Below are 22,764 nucleotides of genomic sequence, written 5' to 3' on the forward strand. Positions count from 1 at the left end.
ATACATTCACATGTTGATAAACTGATTTAATTTTGTTCTCTCTCAACTACATCTGTCCCCATCGCCATCTCTTCCTTAACTCAACAACATGGAAATGAAAGGCATCTGTTTGTAGTTGAATTAAGATCAAAGTTGTTTTGCTGATGGGTCTTGGACCTGAAATGTTAACTTGTTTCTCCTCCCACTGATGTGCTGTCTGACCTGCTGAGTTGTACCAGCATTTTCTGTTATTTATATGAACTAAGAAGTGTCTGGATAATGAGCTGTAATCTGCTGGGAAATGAGATCGAGCTGGTCCATTTTTGAGCAGCATTGACAGGATGGGTTAAATGGCCTTCTGTGTCATTTTTATGCTACTTTAAACTTGTCCAGCTGGCAGGTTCGGTGATCTATCTGCTTCAACTACTCGCTCAGTAATTTTCCTGCTCAATGGGTGAGCAAGCAGAGTTTAAAGTCTAAAATCTATGCTGAGGAATATTAAAACTACAGATGTGACTATATCGTTTCAGATTCTAAATATTAGAGGGTCTTTTGGTCGGCTGTACAGTTTAAATGAGAGAAGGTGGCCTCTAAAACAGGTGTGATTATATTGGTATATATTTAATTCCTGTATTTATGAACTTGAATAGCATTGGCAGTAATGTTTGTAAATTCCCTCATTAACACAAAGTTCATATCTTTATGATGTTGGAAATGATCATCTACATTCATTATACATGTGTCCTTGCTGTGAATTTGTTTCTAAAATTAGTTTTTGATTGCGTAGTATTGTCACTATCTCGATTTAATATTTTTCATTTTGAAAACTTTGAAAACCCTGCATGCTTTTGAGTGAACAATATGCTTGATCAAATTAGACACAAGGAAGCCTCAAGACTATGCTAATAAGCGTCAGGCATGTGTTAATTGAAGTTTACATTATTGCATGCAAACAACTGTTAAATACACACAAGCACAACTGTCAATAATGACAGACACCCAGATTGGTTGGGTACCTGATTAGCAATTACTATTAATGGTTCATTAAAAATTATATTACTTTTATATAATTTTTTTATAAAGTGCTTTTGGTCAGATGAATAAGTACTTAAGCATTTGTGTTCATGCTTAAGTATATTTGTGACTATTCAGATAATTTTTTTTGAAAGGCTGCTCCTTTACTTCAACTTGAAATAGAAGCAGACATACTGAGTTCATTGGTGAAGGTGAGAATAGTGATTTGGAGAAATTTCCTCAGCACCATTGTCTCCAGGCTTATGTATCCAACCTACCTATTTGATGTTGAATTTGTACTGCGAGTGCTTTTGTGGACTTGTATTTATCAAGCTCTTCCAGAGATTAATGAAGTTGTCAGTTTTAAAATGGGTACTAGATTATAAACGTAGTGATGAGTAAGGTAAGTCTAACACCAGCTACTGGGTGAGAAAGGGAGAAAGAGGCTTTCAGAGAGCTTATGAAATCATCATCCCGTTATAGATGATGACATTTCCAGTAATTCCATCACTTGCTGGGATGCACCGTATACATGGTGCTTGAGCACTTTATAGTGGCAGCAGAAAATGTTTATCTTCGTAACTCCATGCTTGCTTACTCTCATCTTGGTACTTAAAGCACACTTTGTTCCTTCATTAACTCTGTTCTTCTTTCCTCTCCATTTCCTTTCTGAAACATCCTCAAAATCCATGTATCCACATGTATTCTCTTAACCTCTGGATCCTTTTTCTCATAGTTTTGTGAATAAATGTTGGGGCATGAGGGAGACATGTTGGCTTGAACAACAGGAGATGACCGTAAAATTGTTCAAATAAATCCAAGGGGATCCTTAACAATCGGGGACTCAGCTCATCAATTTACAGTCTGCACCAAAAAAACAATGCCAATGATGGAGCACCCCCTGCATTGTTAGAGAGAATCCTTGTTCAGGTCCTGGTGCCAACATTTCTGGATGTACTGAGGATTATATTAGGTAAAAGAGCACTTGAAAATAGCTGAGTTTATTGAATCCTTCCAAAATTGATTTAATCATTTAGAAGCTGCTCTTAATTGCCTTGGAAAGTGTGCTCATTGTGCATCTTTTAAAATTAAATTTCATTCTTTTTTTTTGAATCCAGTAAATGGTATCTCCGTGGATTTTATTGCTGCTGATGGTGATAATTAAAGTTTGAGTTGTTAGACAAATGCACATATTTCTTAATAGTATAACACCCTTGTCTGAGTCATGTTGTGCCTAAGAATTTGCCTTTATTCTGCCCCCCCCCATGTCTCCAAATATTTCAAGCCTGTGACAATTGTTTAATGATACATATATGGATTTTAATAAATTTGTCAACTTTCAATGTGTTTTTATGATGAGGATGTGCAGGATGAAAATGTGAGTTGAGCTGAGGATGGGGGTAACTCATGAAATGAGCTACTAGCCAAACTTTGTAAGATTGGTGTTTGCAATCGAATTACGAATGGAATCCAAATTTATTTTTATGTACCAAAAAGTAAAGCATCATTTTTAATTACTGTTTGTTCAAAGGATAGCATGATTAAATAAGAACCCTTTGAAAATGTCATTAATTTTGCATAATGTACTAATTAGAAATGTACTGAAATAACTTCTGCAGCTGTACTTTGACAAGAGTTTTTCCATGTCTTCTGCACTGCTGTTGACAGCCCTATTCCAAGCTACTGTGGTTAATAATTGGTCAACTAGTAGGCAAATAATGAAAGGGTGCACATTGCTTAGGAGCAGATAAAAGCTGAACTGTCACTTCACTGATTTCTGCTACCACCACCCTCCCCATCTATTTAGTCCCTTCATTTCGTATCTTGCTGCTTTGCTCATGTGCATCATCTGAGTCAACACTCAGCCTGCACATCACAGGCCTTTGTCAATCTTAAGCTGGCCAAGAGGAGCCAAATGTTAATTCTCTTTTCTCATTGTAAAGTTATAGATATATACAGCACAGAAACGGGCCATTCAGCCCATTGAGTCCACACTGACTATCAATTGCCCATTTACACTAATCCTATATGAATCTCTTTTTCATTCTTCCCACATTCTTCAACTCGTCCCAGATTCTACCACTCACCTACACATTGGGGGCAATTTACAGTTGCCAATTAACAGACTGAATTGCACATTTTTGGATTTGGAAGGAAGCCAAAGCACCTGGAGGAAACGTACATGGTTATAGGGAGAATGTGCATACTCAACAGACTACATTGGAGGTTGGGATCGAACCAGCTTCATTGGAGCTGTGAGGCGCTGGCTCTACTAGCTGTGCCATTAGTGTACTGTGCCACTGTGCTATAGAGCCATGCTCTTGCATTGCAACACAATGTAATCAACATATGTTTTAAAAATGCAGCTTTGTTATAATTTTGCAGTTTTCAAATGTTATAAAGTACAAAGATTTGATTAAAATGTTTGTGTTCTTTAAGTAAGCCATCAAACACCTTGTAACTTTATAATGATGCTGCTTCTGGCTGCTTAATTTTGTATGAAAGAAGGAAGTCACCAATATCTTGGTTATGGTTCTCTGCATAATTTTATTGCTAAATTTAGCAAATTGATAGCACCACCCTTGGTTTTCTTGTGCTGATGCATCTGTTTAATACAATAAATTAGTCTCTTGTTGATTGCCCTGCAGCTGTATTTATATGAATGTTTGTAAATGATTTAATATTTTAAGCTGGTTTGTGCAGTGGTGCTATTGTGGAGTTAGTGGACCAATAATTCAGATGCCTGGAATAACAATCCAGGGGCCCAGAGGCCAAACTTGATAATCTGGGACTGACTTTAAAAAGAGCCTGTTATTTAGTAGTGATGACCACAAGAGTGTATTGTTGTATAAAACCAATTGGTTCACCAATGTACTTCATGGGAGGAAATCTGCCATTTTGAGGCAGTCTGACTTCTACCTGAATCCAGACCCAACCCTGTGGTTCACTCAAAGTCCTCTGAAATGGACTTCAAAGCCAGTCAGTTCAAGAGCAGTGAAGGATAAGCACTAAGTTGCTTTTGTGGTTTTTATAATTGTTATGAGAATGATTTAATGTGACTGGAAGTGGAGCTTGATAAATTATGAAACATTGCTGCTTTCCATTTAGATAATGGAAGATAAGTATCTGCAGTAACAAGTTCACATGGTGTATTTAGTAAGCTGTTATTAAAATTCATTTTCATCTTGGTGCTACTGACAAGGCCAACATTTGTTGCCCATACCTAATTGCCCTTGAAGGGGTTGTTGAGCTGCCATGTTGAATCATTTGAGTTTTTCTCACGGTGTTCCACACTGCTGCTAGAGAGGGAGTTCCTGCATTTAGACCGGTGCTGATCAAAAGTTTGGAGATGTATATTTCCAAAACAGGATTGTGTTCTTTTAAGGTGGTGGTATTCCAGTGCACCTTCTGCCCTTGTTACAGGTTATGGGTTTAGGAAATGTTTTTTGAGAAGTCCTGAGCAAGTTACTACAGTGTATTCTGCAGATGGGACATCCCATCCAACCACTCTAAACATCTGTTCCCTCTGCTACCAGTGCATTCAAGTGGGCTGTTTAGTCTTGGATGTTGTTGAGCTTGGACTTATTTGTATTGCACTCATCCAGGCAAGTGAAGAGTATTCCATCATGTCTGTGCTGTGTAGATAGTGGAAAGGCCTGGGGGATGTGAGTTGCCTTCCACAGGATACCCAGCCTCTGAACTGCTCTTGTTGCTCTGGAATTTGTTTGGGCCTGTTGATTTCCTGGCCCACGTTGGTGGGGGACTGAGAGTAATGCTATTGAATGTCAATGGCAGGTGTTTAGACCCTTTGTTATAGCACGGATGCCAGAGTAAATTTCAACAATGGGCTTGTTAGTGGCCACAACAGGACTCGTGCAGTACATTGTACTTTCCATGAAATTCGACTCTAATGAAATGTTCTGTCTTGAATATTTGTCCTGGACGTGGTGTGATTATCTACATAATTTCTGATCCATTTGCACCAAATATAATTGTTGTTCCCTCAAGGCATTTTTTATTTCTTGTGGAATTTTTATATGAATCGGTCTGTGGTGTCTCAATGTGCCAGAGACCTGGGTTCAATCCTGACCTCGAACTGTCTGTGTGGAGGTTGCATGTTCTCCCTATGACCTTGTTGGTTTCCTTTAGATGCTCCAGTTTCCTCCAACATCTCAAAGATGTGCAGTTTGGTAGGTTATTTAACTACTGTAAATTGTTCCTGGTATGTAGGTGAGTGATGGAATCGGGAAGGAGTTGATAAGAATGTGAGGAGAAAATAAAAGTGGAATTAATGTAGGATTAGTGGAAATAGGTGGTTGATGCTCTGAATGGACTCGGGGCTAGGGCCTATTTCTAAGCTATCACTCTCTCTGCGACTAATTATGCTTCACTCTGCAGTGTATTGTGACTTGAATTTAGTTAACTGAAGATGTGGCAACATTGATGTAAATTTCATGTCAAATAGAAGATCACGGATTCTTAAAGAGCAGATTTTTTTAAAAAAAATGCTCATTGGGAAAAATCAGTTTAATGTTTCAATTGCCTTCATTACTGTAAAATATTCCGTGTGTTTTCTAAATACTGAATTATTTATGTCCACTTTGTACATTATAAATAATAAATTAGCACTGAAGTAATTATTTCAATATCTTTGTTTACTTGAGCATGTGTCAATTCTGATTTCTGTAGCAGTTTTACCATTCATTTAGTATATCACTAAGACTGCTCTCACTTTGAGAGGAGACTGTTGTTAGACATTTCATACCGTAGCTAGAATATAGAAGGCCTTGGTACCTGTGTCTCAACTGCACCCAGGATATTTTCAGAACACAGTACACTCAGCCACTTCATGTTGATGGGTAAAAAAAAATGTTTGAAGTTTTGAATTTTGTTATATGTCTTATGAACCTAAGAAGCCGGAATAAGACACTTGAGCAAGCTCTACTAATCAATGAGAACGGACTTGGTCCTCTTCCTCATTTGCTTCATCTGATCTTCAGATCCCATGTTGCCATTAAGTATGCAAAACTATATTATTCTCAGCCTTGTGTGTACTGAAAGACTGACATCGAGAGACTTCAGAGGTTTTAAAACAAAGTTCCAAAGATTTGCAATTGCCAGCCTGGATATTTATCCTTAGTTTAAAATGGTCAATCCCATGTACTAAAACCATGTCCCTAGTTCTAGACACTCCAGCTAGAAGATCTAACTTGTCACCATCTGCCCTTTCACCACCTTGCATTTCAATACAGTCACCTCTGATTTTTCTGAACTCCAGTGAATATTTGCCATTCTTAATCAACTTGTCATCCAATAATCTATCCAGTCTTCTCCAGCATCCATACAAACCTGTCAGCTTTATCCCTTTTCTGCCCTACACCCACTTCCATGCCAACCTTCATTGCACTGTTCATATCTAATATAAATTTTTGCAATCTCAAATATTGTGTATATTAGAAAAAAAACTAAGCTGGGTTATTGAAAATTCTCATTTGAGTCTCTTATTGTTGTAGCATGCCATGCACTTCTCAGCTGCTTGCCACTTCACAATAATATTGAAAGTGATCAAAATTAGCAGTAATATAGTGCAACTGCAAGCATAGTTGCTTGCCCAACTTTCTTTCCTATAAGCAACTTTCATATTGTTCAGCATCCTACTACCTTTTGATCTCGTTTTCATTGTGGCCCCATTCTCATCTCCCATTTATACCTTTTCACATTGCTAGCAGAGAATTGGTATCTTTTTCGCATGGTTAAGATGTCCAATACCAGAGGGCATGCATTTAAGGTGAGAGGGGCTAAGTTTAAAGGAGATGTGTGGGGCAAGTGTTTTTACACAGTGGTGGGTGCCTTGAATGTGCTGCCAGGAGTGGTGGTGGAGGCAAATACTATAGAGGTGTCCAAGAGGCTCTTAGGCAGATGATTGTGCAGGGAATGGAGGGAAATTGGAATTGTGTAGGTAGAGGGGATTAGTTTAGTTGGACATTTGATTACTAATTTAATTAGTTCGGCACAACATCATGGGCTGAAGGGCCTGTTCCTTTGCTGTAGTGTTTTATGTTCTATTACAATGAGCTTATTTTCTCCCAGTGGCTTTTCCTCCCTTGCTTCCTTGTATGCCCTAGGCAATGTGCTTGGTTCTTTTCTGGACTTGTATGCTTCTTTAGATTAGTTCTTTCAAATCCAACGCACATCCTAATCATACCTTCCAGATACTTCATTGTGTTACCAGGGTGACACACATGTCATGTATGGTCTGGAGCTGGTTAATGTTGATGATAAGCTCTGATATCCTGATGGTGTGTTGATCTGAGTCCTTTATTGTTTTGAGGCTTGAAGAAATATTTTTCTGTCCTGTCAATGTTTGTCACACTTAATTAAATTTGCAATGAAATATTCAGCCTGCTCATTTTTCAGGTAAATAATTGACCTAATATTAGTTGCTTTTCTAATATAGAAAATCTCTTAGCTTGAGTTTTTTTTCTGGTTCTACAGTGTCTGGTTAAATGAACCTGATTATATCAGTTGTCTCTCCAATTCTTTTAGTGGTCTTGGAAGTGAATGATGCTTATCCAGAATATTTCTAAATCATATACCTTATAATGAGTACAATCCAAAGCTGCTGCTTTATGCCAATGGATATTATTCATTTTTGCAGTCAGCATGAATGTTGTATTCTGTTCCCAGAGGTGAGCCTTGGGATAATTTGGGCTTTTGATAATGGTGCAGAAGAAGCTATACTGTAGTCTCAGTGCACAGGCTGTGTCAACCATTTTGCACTGGGAATAGTGTTAAGTTAAACCTGCCCTGCTGTTGATTCCATGTGCTGTCAACTCTCCAAAATTCCATTCTGCCAGTGAATGGTGTTCATTCAGTAAATGTTGAAGGCATTCCAAATCCAATTTTAGCTTATCCTTCCCTTCTCTATGCAAAGCATAAATATTTATTGTTAAATCGAAATAAATATTGATGTTGACATCTGCATAAATGCATCAAGTGTCCCTTTAAAAACTATCATTGTCACTGATATTGTAAAGATAATGTTCAGAAACTTAACGGAAGCATTTCCTGTTCCCCATCTATTAAGGTATTAAAAACGTTAAAATAAAGTGATACAAGCATGTCATATGTTGTACAAATAACAAAACTTCAATTTCATGTTGGTCTTATTAACTCCTCTAGTTAAGATCTCTAAATTGCATGCAAATCCAAGGTTCAAAACTCACTAAGCTTCATTTGCATTGACTCTAAACTTAGTTTTCTTTTATAAAACCATGGGAACATTATTATTTGCTTTGAGGAGGAAAATTAAAAATGTAATCCTTGCCCTTTTATTTATATAGAGTGCAAGAGAAGGCATACTAATACTTAGTGATTAGTATTGTCTTTCCACAAAATGTTACCTCTAAAATCCAAAGTAGGCATTGAGCTCCTGTGTAAATGGTTCGGCATTTGTGGTTGTAATGATGATAAACCTGTCAAAGCGCACAGTCATTCCTGTGCACAACTGACAGTCACTTCTGATGTCAGCACATACACCATGAAACACATTTAAACAAATTTAGAGGTGCTTTCTGTGACATTTATTTGCAAGGTGTGTTACTGCAGTTTGCTGGTGCAATCGGTGATTTGACATCAGCTTTAATGTTTTGTGCATTTTTTAATAAAAACTATTGTCATGTTAAGGTGTTACAAAATATTTAAGGGTAGCAGTTCCAGCTAAACACCACCTGGCTCTGGAAAAATTAATTTTGAGTATGGAATGTCATTCAGAATGCCACTTAGAGTGACTTTTCAAAACAAAAATTAAACAGCAATTTTTTTGTGTTAATATTTAAACTACTTTTAATTCCTTGCGTTTGTCCTAGTGTTTATTTAATGTGTCTCGAATTTTACTGAATCAGTGCTTTTAATTTTTGCATTTGCTTTGCAATTGCTTCAGTGTGAATTGACTGCCTAGCAGCTTGAGGAATTCAATTCCTGGATATTGTAGCTTGCTTGTAGTTGATATAAAGATGCATCTTAAAATGGGAAATCTATACCTCAGATCTGCTAAATATTTACAAAATGTAGCTGAATCTTTGTGAAGCATTATAATGTATTTATTATGATTGTTACTTCACAAGGAATTAAAATGTAGTCAGAGAGCCTTGGACTATTTTAATGCCCCTCAGTTGCATGGGAGTAAAATGACCCTTCTCTAATACACTTTTATATTTTCTTAATCAAAGTGTGGCTCAGCTACTCAAACTAGAATTCTCTCAACAGATAATCAGGAATAACTTGATTGTTATGGAAATAATTGTAATTGATTTTTTAAAAAATGGACATGTATAATTGATGGTCTGTGCATTTTTAAAAATTTTTCATATAAAAGGAGGTCCTGTCCTTTCCATTATTATGATCATGAGGAAATTTTACAAAGGTGTTGTATTACTCTTGCGATTATAATTATGATCTAGCTATGTTGTAGGGGCTGGTGTTGTGAAATATTTGTATGATTACAAAAATGTGATTTTTGAACCCCAATAAGTTAGCAAATGGGAAGTAAACTTCTGGGGATGGCCCATAAATTGTGAGAGCTGTTTCGTGGACTGTTCAAGCAACACGGTTATACTCAGAATCGCACCTTATGGAGAATGTACCGGACTCCTCTACAACTCTGTCCCACCAGTAGGACTGATCCATCGGAGGCATGGTGACAGACGTGGAAAGGAGTAGCTATTGAGTCCTCAACATTGGTTCCAGACTCGCGGCATCAGGTGAAACGTTGCTAAGGAAGCCCTGGGCTACCACCACCTACCCTTAGCTGATGAATCTGTGCTGTCCCATGTTGAAAATGCTTGGGAGAAACATTAAAAATATCAAGGACACGGGAATGTAACCTGGCTTGGGGACTTCAATGGCCACCACCAAGAGTGCCTTGGTAGCAGCTGGATTGATCAAGCTGGCTGAGTCCCGAAGGACATAGATGGCAGCCTGGGCCACAGCAGATAGTAAATGAAGCAGCATGAAGAGCGAACCCACTTAACATTGTTCTCGCCAATCCATGTGTGCCAGATGCATCTGTCCATGATAGAGTTGATGGAGGTGACCACTATACAGTCCTTGTGGAGTCAGTTGTCCATGCACAGAAGGTTCCCTCCGTTGAATTGCGTGGCATGTCAATTATGTTAAAGGGGATCAACTCGGAACAGACCTGGCAGCTCAAAAATGGGAATCCATGTGGCATTGTGGGCATCTGGCAATGCAGAAATGTACCCCATTACTATCTTTAACTTTGTGGCCTGGTATATCCCTTGCTATTGAGCTGGGGATCAGTGAGGAGTGCAGAAGGGCTGAGTGCATCACTTTTAAACTCAAATCAGCCAACACAGGAAGATGTACTTAAGGAAGGAACTGTTTTTGTACCTTTTTTCCATTGTTCTCAAGTTTTGGCTTCACTCTACATCTCTTTTCAATCTGAAGACTATTCCGCCTGGCCCGTCTTATCGATTAGGAATTCTAAATTAAATGTCAGGATTTCTTTTATTTTAAAGGCTTCAGAATGTGACTAGTTTGTTTGCTTTATTTGGACAAGCCCTCTGTAAAATGTGCTTGTTTGGTGTGCAACCTTTTTATCACCTAGAACAAGTTTCATTAATTATTATTTCTCCTCCACAATGAAGGGGTGCTTGCTTGTGCAACCTAATTAACAATGTAGTTAAGAACCATCATCAAAAGTACAATGTTCTGAGGATAGCAATGTCACTGGATTTTGAGTGTCAACACATTCAATGTTGTGTTTAAATGAGTAACTGTGTTTTGCTTGAATGAAAACTAATCTTAAATCAGTTGAAATGTGTGTTGAACCTGTTGGATTAGTTCAAGTGTATCACTACATAGTGAGTGTAAGATGAGTAAATGTACCTTGGCATCCCAACTTAGTTGCAGTTTAAACTTTTGTTTTCATGTCTTCCAGCTGATATAATTTCTACTGTAGAATTCAACCACACTGGAGAATTGCTGGCTACAGGGGACAAGGGGGGTCGTGTTGTTATATTTCAGAGAGAGCAAGAGGTAAGTGTTGACAAATTACAAGACTTTCATGGATTTTTGCCATTGTGACAGTATTGCATCTCTGGTGTCTAATTATCTTGACTAATGTTAAATTTATTCCCTGGTAGAAAGTGCAGTAAGTAAAGCAGTTGATAGATTCCCTCTCATTAAATCAGTGCAAAGAAGCGTACTTATCCTCATGACTTGAAGCCGAAAAAACATTTTACTTTAGGTTGAAAATTCAGTTTTCCTCTTCCAGCTTGGTTCAGTAGGTAGGATAGCACCCCGAATAATGAGAGTGAAACTTAGCTAGTTTCTTTCCTAAAAGCAGTGCTCACATTTGTGATCTTATTCTAGATGAAATAAGTTTTTATTTTCCAATTTGCTGTTCATTCTCCACCTTGCAAAGTGATGGGAAATGTAGCTCAAAAATGATTGTGGTGGAGGCCCAAAACAATGGCACCAATTTCTTTTTTCCAATGTTGATCTTTAGTTTACTGAATGGAGATCAGATTTGGAATATGATTCAGAATAAAATTTGAAAGGTTCATTGTATGCGTTCCACAGTTAACTATCTACTGTATATGTAAGCTCAGAACATTCTCTGTTAAGAATGTGTAAGAGGCCAGGAGAATTTATTCCAGTGTTCTGCAGCATTTTGAGGGAAATCAGATGTGTAACTTGACTCAATATAGTAATTGAACATTTTGCATATTCTTTTGTAATTCAGATATATTCTGGTTTAAAATGCAAGGTAACAATTGTACATAAAATACATGTGCAAAATATCTTCTGTTATGGAATTGGATTGATTAGTCTGACAAAGTTTCTTGGAGGTCCCAGTGCAAAATAAGTTTTTGATTAAACTGACAGATCGGCTAAGAGTCACAATGAGCGAAGAAATTGGTTTGTATCACTAGGAACTTTTTTATATCTGTTGCCAGCAACAATTTAATCAGGTCCAAGAAATAATAAGACAACTATTTAATTAAATAAAAATGGGCAAAAAAATTGTGAAATGCTTAATTTTTCCAAGGTGGCGTTTAGTGCATTTTACAGCTATAGGTCTGGGTTTCTATAGGAATTCCTCCATACTTCCAGTTCTTGTGAAGGGCTTTCAATCTGAAATGCTTGTTCTTTCTCCTTTCACAGATGGTGCCTGACCAGCTGAGTGTTTTCAGCATTCTGCTTTTATTTAACATTTCCAGTGTCTCAAGTTTATTGATTTTATATAATATCCCTGCTATTAGTGCTGGTGACATTATTAACCAGTTGTTGCATCCATGTGAATCATTTAATTATTCACTACCCCCCACCCCCTTTCAGCCACCCATCTTCTCCCCTGAAGATGCAAACTCAAGTTGGGATAGAGACTCCTGGCCAGTTATACTCATCTGGTGTCTCATTCTAGTGAATATTTTGATGTCTTTTCATCTATTTAGAGAATTGTATCCAAAAAGACCCAACTTTAGTGGCAGTTGCAGAATAGTATTTCAGAGGGGAAGCATGGGCTGAATTTTTTTGCCCTTTTGCTCAAACTAAGAGTTCTTGGGCCAATGATGTTCACAACTGTTCAGCCAAGATGAGTAATCAAAGTTGGGAACATTTTGGTTTGCATTGCTCAATTCTCCTGTCAGATTACTGAGGGGTTTCCTGCATCACATCACAATCCATCCATCTATGTCTTGTAAAATTCTAATTAGCCATGGCTCCCAAGTTTTTGTGTGTGTGTATGTATTTTTTTTAAAAAAAAGGTTAGTGAAATTTTCATTGTTATTAATGATGATTCTTCTCTCATGGCTAAAAAAAATCCCTTAATCTCTTCTGTTCAGCTTTAAAGTCAATGTTTCTTTTCTTTCCTTTCTAGACAAAAAGCCAGCCTCACCACCAAGGTGAGTATAATGTTTACAGCACTTTCCAGAGTCATGAACCTGAGTTCGATTACTTAAAAAGCCTGGAAATAGAAGAAAAGATTAACAAGATTCGGTGGCTGCCTCAACAGAATGCAGCCCACTTCCTCCTCTCTACCAATGGTGAGTGACTCTCTTCTTTAGATTTTCTAACTGTTATTATTATCCCAGTCTTCCAGCAACTCCAGGTTGGTCAAATAGATTCTGAATATCTTGCTGAACCTGATGTTTCTTGAAAAATTGGAATCATAGAAACAGTAGAATCACGCAGACTACCAAATCTACATGGATCATCAAGCACCCATTTACACCGATCCTACACTAATTCCATTTTATTCTTCCCACATTTTCATCAATTTGTCCTATATTCTATCACTCACGTACACACGAGACAATTTACAGTGGCCAATTAACCTACCGACCTGCGTATGTTTGGGATATAGGAGGAAACTGAACTACCTGGAGGGAGTGCACAGGGTCGCAAGGAGAATGTGCAAACCGCACAGCTCCTGATCTGTGTGGATGGCATGCAAAACAGTTTTTCACTGTACTTCAGCACATGTGACAATAATAAATCAATTACTAGAGGTCAGGATTGCATCCAGGTCACTGAAGCAGTGATGTGACCGCTCTATTAGCTGTGCTGCCTCTGCATGGTAGGAAGTCTTTTGACCCATTTGTTGGCCCTTGGATCAATCCCACCAATCCTCATTTCCCAATATTTGCCTGTAATCTGTTCTCTTGCACATGCCCAGTAATCACTCTTATTGTTGTTCCCATCAACCACCTACACTAGGGGCAATCTACAGCAGCCAATTACATGAACAGCTTGAACACCTAGGGACATGGGAGGAAACTAGAGCACCTGGGGGAAATCTGTGATCACAGGGAGAACCTGCAAACTCCTCACAGTCAGCACTAGAGGTCATAATTGAACCTGGGTCATTGGAGCTATAAGACGGCAGCAGCACCACCTCTAGTGGTACTGCACTGCCCTAAATAATAACAGCTTATCTTATAACTTAGACTGACCAGGAAGGAGGCCATTTGACAGATTGGGTCCATGCCGGTTCCCAGAAGACTAATCCATTGCATTGGCCATCTCATTTACCTGTATCCTGTTCTCTCTCAAATGCCCATCAATTCCTCTCTCGATTCATTTTGCCATTTAACATACACTATGGGGTAATTTACAATCACCAGTTAACTAACCAGCACACAGTCACAGAGACCCTTTGGCCCACAGGGTCTGCACTGACATCAACCACCCACTTACACTAATCCTATGTTAATCCTTGTGTTCTTCTCCACACATTTTCATCAACTGCCACTGCCTCCTCCTAATTCTACCACTCTCATACACACTAGGGGTAATTTACAGTGGCCAATTGACCCATCAACCCGCATGTCTTTTGGATGTGGGAGAAAATTGGAGCACCCAGATGGAACCTACTCTTCTAGGGAGAACATGCAAAATCTACACGGACAGGAGTGAATCAGCCTCTGGCACTCTGAGGCAGCAGCTCCACTAGCTGTGCCACTGTGCTGCCCGTCTTGGAATGTGGGAGGAAACTGAAGCAAGTGGAGAAATTTGTTGTCATAGAGAGCATGAAAACTCTGCACTGACAGCACCCAAGGTCAGGATTGACCCCGGGTCCCTGGGGCTGTAAGGCAGCAATACTAACTGCCATGCCACCCATGTGAAGGAATACATCACTTGCCCAGATGATTACCCACCCGACTCTAGTCAAGAAGCTTGATGCCATCAAGGGCAAACCAGTTTACTTCATTAGCACATCTCAAACAATTTTTCACTCCACTGTAACTGCAGAGTGCACCATCTAGGGGATATTTTGCAGCAACTTTCCAGGATTTCTTCAGCAACACTACCAAACCTGCAACCTCCATCTTGAAGGGCAAGTGCAGCAAGATTATGGGAATTTCCCTGACATGTCACGCTGTCAGAAATGTATAATCATTTCTTTACTGTTGAGCCAAAAATCCATGAACTCCCTCTCCTGGCCAACTGGATATCTTTATTATTCACATGTACATTGAAACGCACAGTGAAATACATCTTTTTTGCGTAGAGTGTTCTGGGGGCAGCCTGCAAGTGTCGCCACATTTCCGGCACCAACATAGCATGCCCACAACTTTCTAACCCGTATGTCTTTGGAATGTGGGAGGAAACGGGAGCACCCAGAGGAAACCCACACGGAGAACGTGCAAATACCTTACAGACAGTGGCCAGAATTGAACCCAGGTCGCTGGCGCTGTAATAACATTATGCTAACCACTACGCTACTGTCTGAGTTTTAAATGCTGGTCTTGCCTGTTACTCCACCCCTTATATTTGATCCATGAATTTGGGGGGTGAAAAGAAACAGTTTGCTCAGTATTTTATGGCTTTTGAACAGTCACTTTCTCCACATACCCTGTTGCTACAGAACACTAGTATATAGGGCTTTCTTTTAAAGAATGAATTGGAATCAAATTCTCAAGAGACTTCCATATTGAAGATTCTCCAGAGGCATTTTTCCATTGTCACCTTGGTTATGTTGGGTCAAGCAGAATAAAGTGGTCGGGGATGCTTGGAGTAAGTCAGCAGGGAAGCAACACTGACAATGCCTTGGGAATGCTCTTAGGCTAGAGTGGGCTTATTTTGTAAATTAGGGAAGTGGTTAGGGCTCAGTTTGTGAATAGCATGGAGTGATAGTTGGCAGGTTGTTAAAATGAAGCTTGGAAAGGATCTTTTTCTAGTGAGCAGAAATCTCTTCATGGCCCTGTTGATAGACTTGAAATGTTTAACAAGTACATCAAGATGGATTATTCTTGCAGTTTGTATCAGAGTTCATTCTGAAAACTCAGAATTATTTTCCTACTACTCGAGTATTAACAGAGAAGACCTGTGTAAAGAGGAAAATATGTGAGGGACAAATGTTTACATAATGGAAAACCATAATTGTACCAGCTGCAATTTTTCCAAAATATAATTTGTTTTTACAATGAAGGTCAATTAGTACAACATTAAAGAGTATTGTATCATTATTTCAAACCAAAATAGTCTACCATGGGATGAAAATAGATTAATGGCTCTGTCAAAAGGAATGATGTCTATTTGTGATTTTTTTTTTTCCCCAGTGGTTCCAGTGCAATTAGTAGCACCTGAAGAAAGAATTGTATTGTAAATCTCCACCAAAATAAGATAGTTAATTATAATTCCATGAAGGGCTATTCAGGTTGTCAAATTAGTGTTGACTGTTGTTGACAGCAGTTGATTTGGAAGTGGTCAGGTGGAGTAATGCATTGCTAATGCCAGTCATCTGTGCAGAAGATTGTTGACATTGAGTGTCATCAGAAAACAGGAAACCAGGTGAAATGGGGGTGAGGAACTTTTGTCTTTTTTAAAGAAGGGGAAAGGAATATATTAGAGAGCTATTTTTCTTCGAGCACAACACTGTAAATGGTGTTGATCATCAGCAAAGCTTGTGCTTTGCGCTTGGAATCATTTAAGGGAGCTTGATGGGTAGCCCTCTGATCCCTTGATCAGAAGCTTGGGAATTCAGCTCACTCTTGACATGAGAACAAAAATCTAAGCTGACACTGCCTGGTGCAACTCTAGTGAGTGTAGCAGAGTCAGAGATGCCACCTTTTGCATGAGATGTTAAATCGGGGGCCCTGTGTCTTCTCTTAGTGGGGAATTAAAAAAAAATCTTAATTATTCTGACTAAAATTATCTGGACAATATCTGTTTGACATTTGTGGAGCTTCCTATATGTAAATTGGCTCCCACCTTACCCAAGTTAAATTGCACAGCAGATATCATTGTCTGACTAATGAGTCTTTGAACTTGAAATTATAAGGTCATGCATATCTTTTTCTGCTACTAATGTAGCAAGACTACTGTATAGCTCAATAAAATCTGATCCTATTTGTCTTAAAATCAAAGCCATTTCAGTGCAATAAAATGTTAAGGTTTGATTTAGAGATGTAAAAATGATGTGCATATTTTGAAGTTAACAATAAACAGACACCATAACAAGGGGTTACAGCACATATGGTGGTTATTCAATGCACTGTCCATACCAGCTCTCTATCAGAGTAACTTTCTAGTTCCACCCATTACAACTTTCTAATACCACCCTCTGCCTCTTCTCCATAGCCTCCTAAGCTTTCCTCCACCATGTCTTTATCCACTTCTCTCCTTATGGCCACAATGAAACTTGCTTCCACCGTACCTTCAGGCAGTACATTCCAGACTACAACCACAGGCGTTTTTTAATGGTTTTTCCTCATTAATTCTCTTCCCCATTATTTTATTCTTGTGACTTCTGGTCCTTGAATCCACTAATGTAGGAACAATTTCTCACCATGCACTCTCTCCAGACACCACATTAATTTCCATGCTTCTACTCTCAGCCCCGTCTTAGAAGACAGTTCCAGTCTCTTTTAATCCATCTGGACAACTATCACCCCCATCTCCAAAACCAATTCTTGTCAATTTTTTTCTGGTTTCTCTATATTCCCTTCACGTGGTTCTTATAATGAGGTAACCACAATTGAATACAACACTACAGCTGAGACAGGATCAATGTTTTATTAAGGTTCACCATGACTTCTCTGCTTGTACGCTCTATGCCAGTATTGATAAAGCTAAGAGTTTATGCCTTTTGTTAAGGAAGCAGTTAACCTGCCGAACACATTCAATAACTTGTACACTTAAACCCCCAGGACCCCCTCCTCCTGCACCCCTTCTTAAACAGTAATCTTTTATTCTGTGTTTCCTCGACTCATTTTTATTCCCGATGCTACACTTTTTGACATTTGTCGTCATCTGTCACAGGGCTGCCCATTCTATCAGCTTGTTTATACCCTGCTGCAGTTTATTGCTTATCCTTTTCATTTCACAATACTACCAAGCTTTGTGTCATCTGCAAATATAGAGATGAGCCCTTTTATTCAATATGCTCAATAGTGCTGTTATATGCTTTTTATCGTTCCTGATCAAAAGCTGTGGAGGTCATTTACATGATTTGAGAATTTTTGTTCAACTGTCCTTTTGATATTTTTGCCAAGAAACTTGCCCTGTGATTCACTGCAGTTGTCTGCTCTACTTCAAACATTGGTTCCATTGAAGTCACCACTATATCAAGTGTTCAGCTCCACTGCCTGTAGATGAATTTCTAAGCGTTTATTCATGCTTCTATTTGTGAACGATTCACTCCATAATTCAGATGTTCATTTGTTTTGATGGGTCATTTGAGCTGATCACCAGTGAAATAACGCAATGCATGTAATGTGGGTGGAAAAATGCTATTTCTATTTTGTAGCTCTTATTGTGCTGCTTTGAAGCTCACAACATATCATGTACTCTTTGCACAGATAAAACAATTAAATTATGGAAGATCAGTGAAAGGGATAAGAGGCCAGAAGGTTATAACCTCAAAGATGAAGAAGGTAGAATGAAGGATTTATCAACAGTTACAGTGCTGCAGGTGAGCAACTACTTCACAATTTGAACCTTGAGCTTTGGCAGATTTTAACAAGTGGTTACTCTCAAACTTGGCTGTATATTGATTTAAAAACTGAGAAAAGACCTGTTAGCTAGCATCTGCCAGTGTCTTAAGTGACGTAGAAACAACATTGGAATAGATTTGATCTCATTATCTTGTAAAATGTGCAGAATGATTGTGTTAATGACAAAATTACTTTTTCCAAGAGAAAATGTCTTCTATTTGGGCTTTTGTTCCTTTCTCAGCTCACTTTGTGCTGAGACCCAAGATAGGTCGCAGCCATATACATTCCTTTCACTGATAAAATTGAAACAGAAGAGAGAGCTAGGTAATTTGATTCAGACCCGGTTAAAACCTTGCAAATTGTTATGGCAAAGTGTTCTCTAAGATATGCCGACACAGTCCTGCATATTTTCTTTGTATCCCCCATGATCTGGCTTCATGCAGACTCTGAAACCTGTTTGGTTTCAATGGGTTTCAATGCCAACTAATCAGAAGCAGGGCAATCATAATGCTTGATGTACAAATTGTGCCAGACCCTAGAAGACGTAACAAAACACCCTTGTAACAACAAACTCCCTCTATACATTGAAAACATATGGCATACTTTTCAAAAGAGGGATGAAAAAGGCTGCCCAGTGGAGATGAATCCAAATGTAAACTAAACTGGTTCATTTTCCTGAATGAACCCAATACTGTTTTCAGGGCAACTTGGTCAACAGCTTTTTGCATCATGGGAAATAATAATTGTACAGTTTATTCACTTAAGTCAAGTCAACCTCTAAACAAACTGGCAATTTACTCTAATGTGCGGACCTTGAAATGTCTGGATATCCTAATCTCGTCTGCTGTACAGCAGAGAGACAAAGACTGCCATGTGCTAATGCAGGCAAGGATTGACCTCCGTCTACTCACAAGATCTCTGCCAAATTGCTGCTCATTGAGATTCCCAAACAACGTCTCGCCTTGAATAAGCAACTTCTCTGTCGGAATAAACTGTGGGGAGAAAAGAAAACACTTCGACACATGGTGCATTTTAAAAAGCACTAACAGAAGTCCTGTTTGAGATGAGCTTTCTCTGGACTTTGTTTTAGTTGTTCATTTACTGTAATCTGCCTCCTCGGCTATTTTTCTTAACAAAAAAAATTTTTGTTCTGTGGCGACAAGAAATACACTGGAGGCTAAATATCAATACTGTATGAAGTTGTTTAGATGTAATTTTGTGTGCCCTGGATAAAGCAATTGCATGTGGCTGTGCAGGGAACTAGGAGCCTTGAAATTAAATGTGTTTTTGCACATGTCAGTTGTTGCAGAATGAACTTGATACTTCAAACCAAACATTAGATCTGACAACACTTGATAAAGTGATATGCTAGTTTTTCCCATTATGAGCAAGGCACGTCGGGAATATCAGTTCATGAGTTTTCATTTTTCTTGTTTTATTAATATGTTTACAAATTTGATGTTTTTCTTTTTTGGTGTGAAGGAAGATTAGACAGTAATGGATTTGGAAAATTAAGGTACCTTTTAAATTAGGTAAGATTAGATATTTTGGGCACAGATTGTTTGGAAATATTGTGGAAATCAGGATTTGTGCTTAATTTATTTGTTCACTTAAATCTTCATACATGAAGAAAAGACTGTTTCCAGATTGAGTGATTTTGGTCAGTGTAAAACAAATTAATAAAGATTCAATATTATGGTAGGTTAATGTTCTAGGAGTAAGTTTTTATACGAACTTCATTTTTAATGATGATGATTCTGCTGAATATTTACCTTCTTTATTTCAAATTTCTACCATTCAGCGTTTTCTGCGGTCTTTTGACCCAGCCAGACTTGTTGAGGAATCGTAGCTAGCTACCAGATAATGCAGTGAGGAATTAGAGTGTCAGTCAGCCATGAGTATACTCGAGTACAATTTCATCATCTTTGGCATGTGCTAAACAAATGATTTTGTCTAAGTAAAATTTCACTTCCGAAGTTTAGTTCCTTTGGATTCATTTGTCTCTTCCTGTGATGAGTTGTGTTTATGTGAATACAAACATTTATAAATATTGCCCAGGTTTGTAATGGTTAGATGACAGTATAGATGATTGTGTAAATATTGGATGTCAACTCTTAAATTAATGCAGTACAAATCTCCAGAACAATGTTATTTAGTAGTATTTTGGCATTATACAATTTGTATGCCATTCTTGTTTGTCATAAAAAATAAATGTAACATTTAACTTTGTGGGTACCAAGTGCCTGTATGTCAGTTGAGCTTTTGTATTTACTGAAATTTAAAATTAAATGAGAAAGAAAGCCTCTGGTCATCCACTTTTGTCACTTAACTGAAGCAAAAGAGGATTGTTTTATATGTTGGTACAGTGGTGGATTTGAGCATCTATCTACTAATCATTCTATTTGACAGCTGTAAAGAACAAGAGGCTGAACGAGTTGGTGCTAATCTTATCTGTTGGAGTGTGAACTGGGATAGAGATGTTCCCATAAATCAACATGTTTCAAAAATGAAGTAAGACAAAGTTGGTCAGTGGCTGAATGCTGCAGATGTCATCTTGCTAGGGCTGTTGCAGGATGACTCTATCTTACTTGGAGCTCTGAGATTTTGTTTAAACACCATACTGAGATCTTAATTAGCAAATATGAGCAGATTTAAAACAAAAACTACTGCAATGCTTTTGTAAAATTGAAGATGTGAAAAAGAACCTATTTTGACTGTAAGTCACAATAGACCCTATTGCAAGTCTGAAGCCAATCGGTAGGTTTCAGACATTTTCTCAACTGACAGCACTTCTATAACAGTAAAACAAAGCAGTAACTGTTGCAACAGATGAGTCCATTTTCCCTTCTAACTTCGTCCTTTCTAGCAGGTTGATAAACTGAGTATTGATTTCTTGAATTGATGTTTATTTGCTACTAGGCTTTTTGAGATGAAGGATTAATACCTCTTGGGCAAAACTTAGTTGATTTGTACAACACTGAAATGCCATGAATCAAAACTAAAACCAGTAAATGTTGTATGCTCAGCAGGTTATAATTAGTTTCTTAAAGTAAAAATGTTTCAACTGGAAACCCTCAACTTGAAAAATTAAGCTTTCATATTTTCTGACAATCCCAGAGCTTCAGCCAAAGTTTTCTTTTAAAAGGTAATTCTATCTTGAGATTGGAGATCACTACCAGATGTACATAGATTGCTGGATCACTTCTTGGAATAAGTTTCAGCAATCAGGATTTATCCAATTTACTTCCAATTCACTGATTTTTTTTTTTCCCCCAGGCACTGATATAACCATCTCTAGTTTCATGAGGAAGGAATTGTGGCAGATCCTTCAGGATGAGGTGGCCTTGAACATGAGTCTGCCTCCATTATTTCAGATTCATGCATAAAGAAGTTGTTGGTATTCTCATAACATGAAAATGTATATTTAGACACAGTGCTGAACGAGAGACATGTGTCCTGTTTCTGTGTGGGCTGCTGGGATTGATTTCCTAGTATACAGTGTGCAATGCATGAGCTCCTAAAGCAGTAGTTTGCAGTGGGACCTACTGCTTCAAGTGGCTCAAGATGGAGCTTCCAGATGCAGGTTGGAAATGGTGTGGAAAGCTTGCATTTCTGATGGACAGTGGGACACTATATAGCTTTGGAGATGGGCACTCAGGGCAAGGGTCAGAGTGACTAATCTCTTCCTTATCACCCCATGAAAATAGTGGAAGACCTTGGCCTGCTCTTGATACTACAAGGCCTCCTATGGTTTCCCAAGTGCACAGGTATACTTGTAAACAGATTTGACGTCTCTGGTGCAATATACATGTAAGTGTGCATGCTGGTTACTCTGCACCCAGCAACACATTTATGTGAGTGTACCAGATGTAAGGATAGTTGTAAAGTTTCTCATTGTGTGCTGCACAGAAGCAAATGCAATAGAATCTCACTTCCAAATTTGTCATGTTGCATAAAACCCTATGTTAAACGATGAAATTTCTATCTCAAAATGTAGTCAAGCATGAGCCCCTTATCCAAGACAATAGAGGAGTGAACCATCTATATCATTGTATCCCATCTGTTTTTTTTACAATTATTTACAAATACGCTGCCCCCAGTTATGCATGAATATATTCTCCTATTGACCAAGGAAGGCGGCATCCTCTATTTACAAGGTGGTTGTTCTTCTCTGTCATCCTTAAGGGTCCTCTTGGATCCTTTTGTAAGTTGACTTACTATGTTTTGTGTAGAAGGTGTCGGGGAAAAATAACAATAACTAATTCACTAATATTGTAAATGCGCTGTTACTATGAAGAGCAATGAA

At 38.3% G+C, this 22,764-nt stretch overlaps 1 protein-coding gene across 4 annotated transcripts in view; it reads left to right on the forward strand.

The window, feature by feature from the left end:
- The window catches only part of LOC127586356 (serine/threonine-protein phosphatase 2A 55 kDa regulatory subunit B gamma isoform), a 232,718-nt gene that overhangs the window by 141,613 nt on the left and 68,341 nt on the right, over positions 1-22,764 (forward strand). For all 4 annotated transcript variants that reach the window (XM_052044252.1, XM_052044280.1, XM_052044260.1 and 1 more), the window contains 3 exons: positions 10,955-11,052; positions 12,899-13,064; positions 18,324-18,436. In XM_052044252.1, coding sequence (XP_051900212.1) covers positions 10,955-11,052; positions 12,899-13,064; positions 18,324-18,436 — 377 coding nt within the window. The remainder of the gene's footprint in view (positions 1-10,954; positions 11,053-12,898; positions 13,065-18,323; positions 18,437-22,764) is intronic.

The sequence above is a fragment of the Pristis pectinata genome, chromosome 2 (assembly GCF_009764475.1).
Source record: "Pristis pectinata isolate sPriPec2 chromosome 2, sPriPec2.1.pri, whole genome shotgun sequence".
Classification (NCBI taxonomy): Eukaryota; Metazoa; Chordata; class Chondrichthyes; order Rhinopristiformes; family Pristidae; genus Pristis; species Pristis pectinata.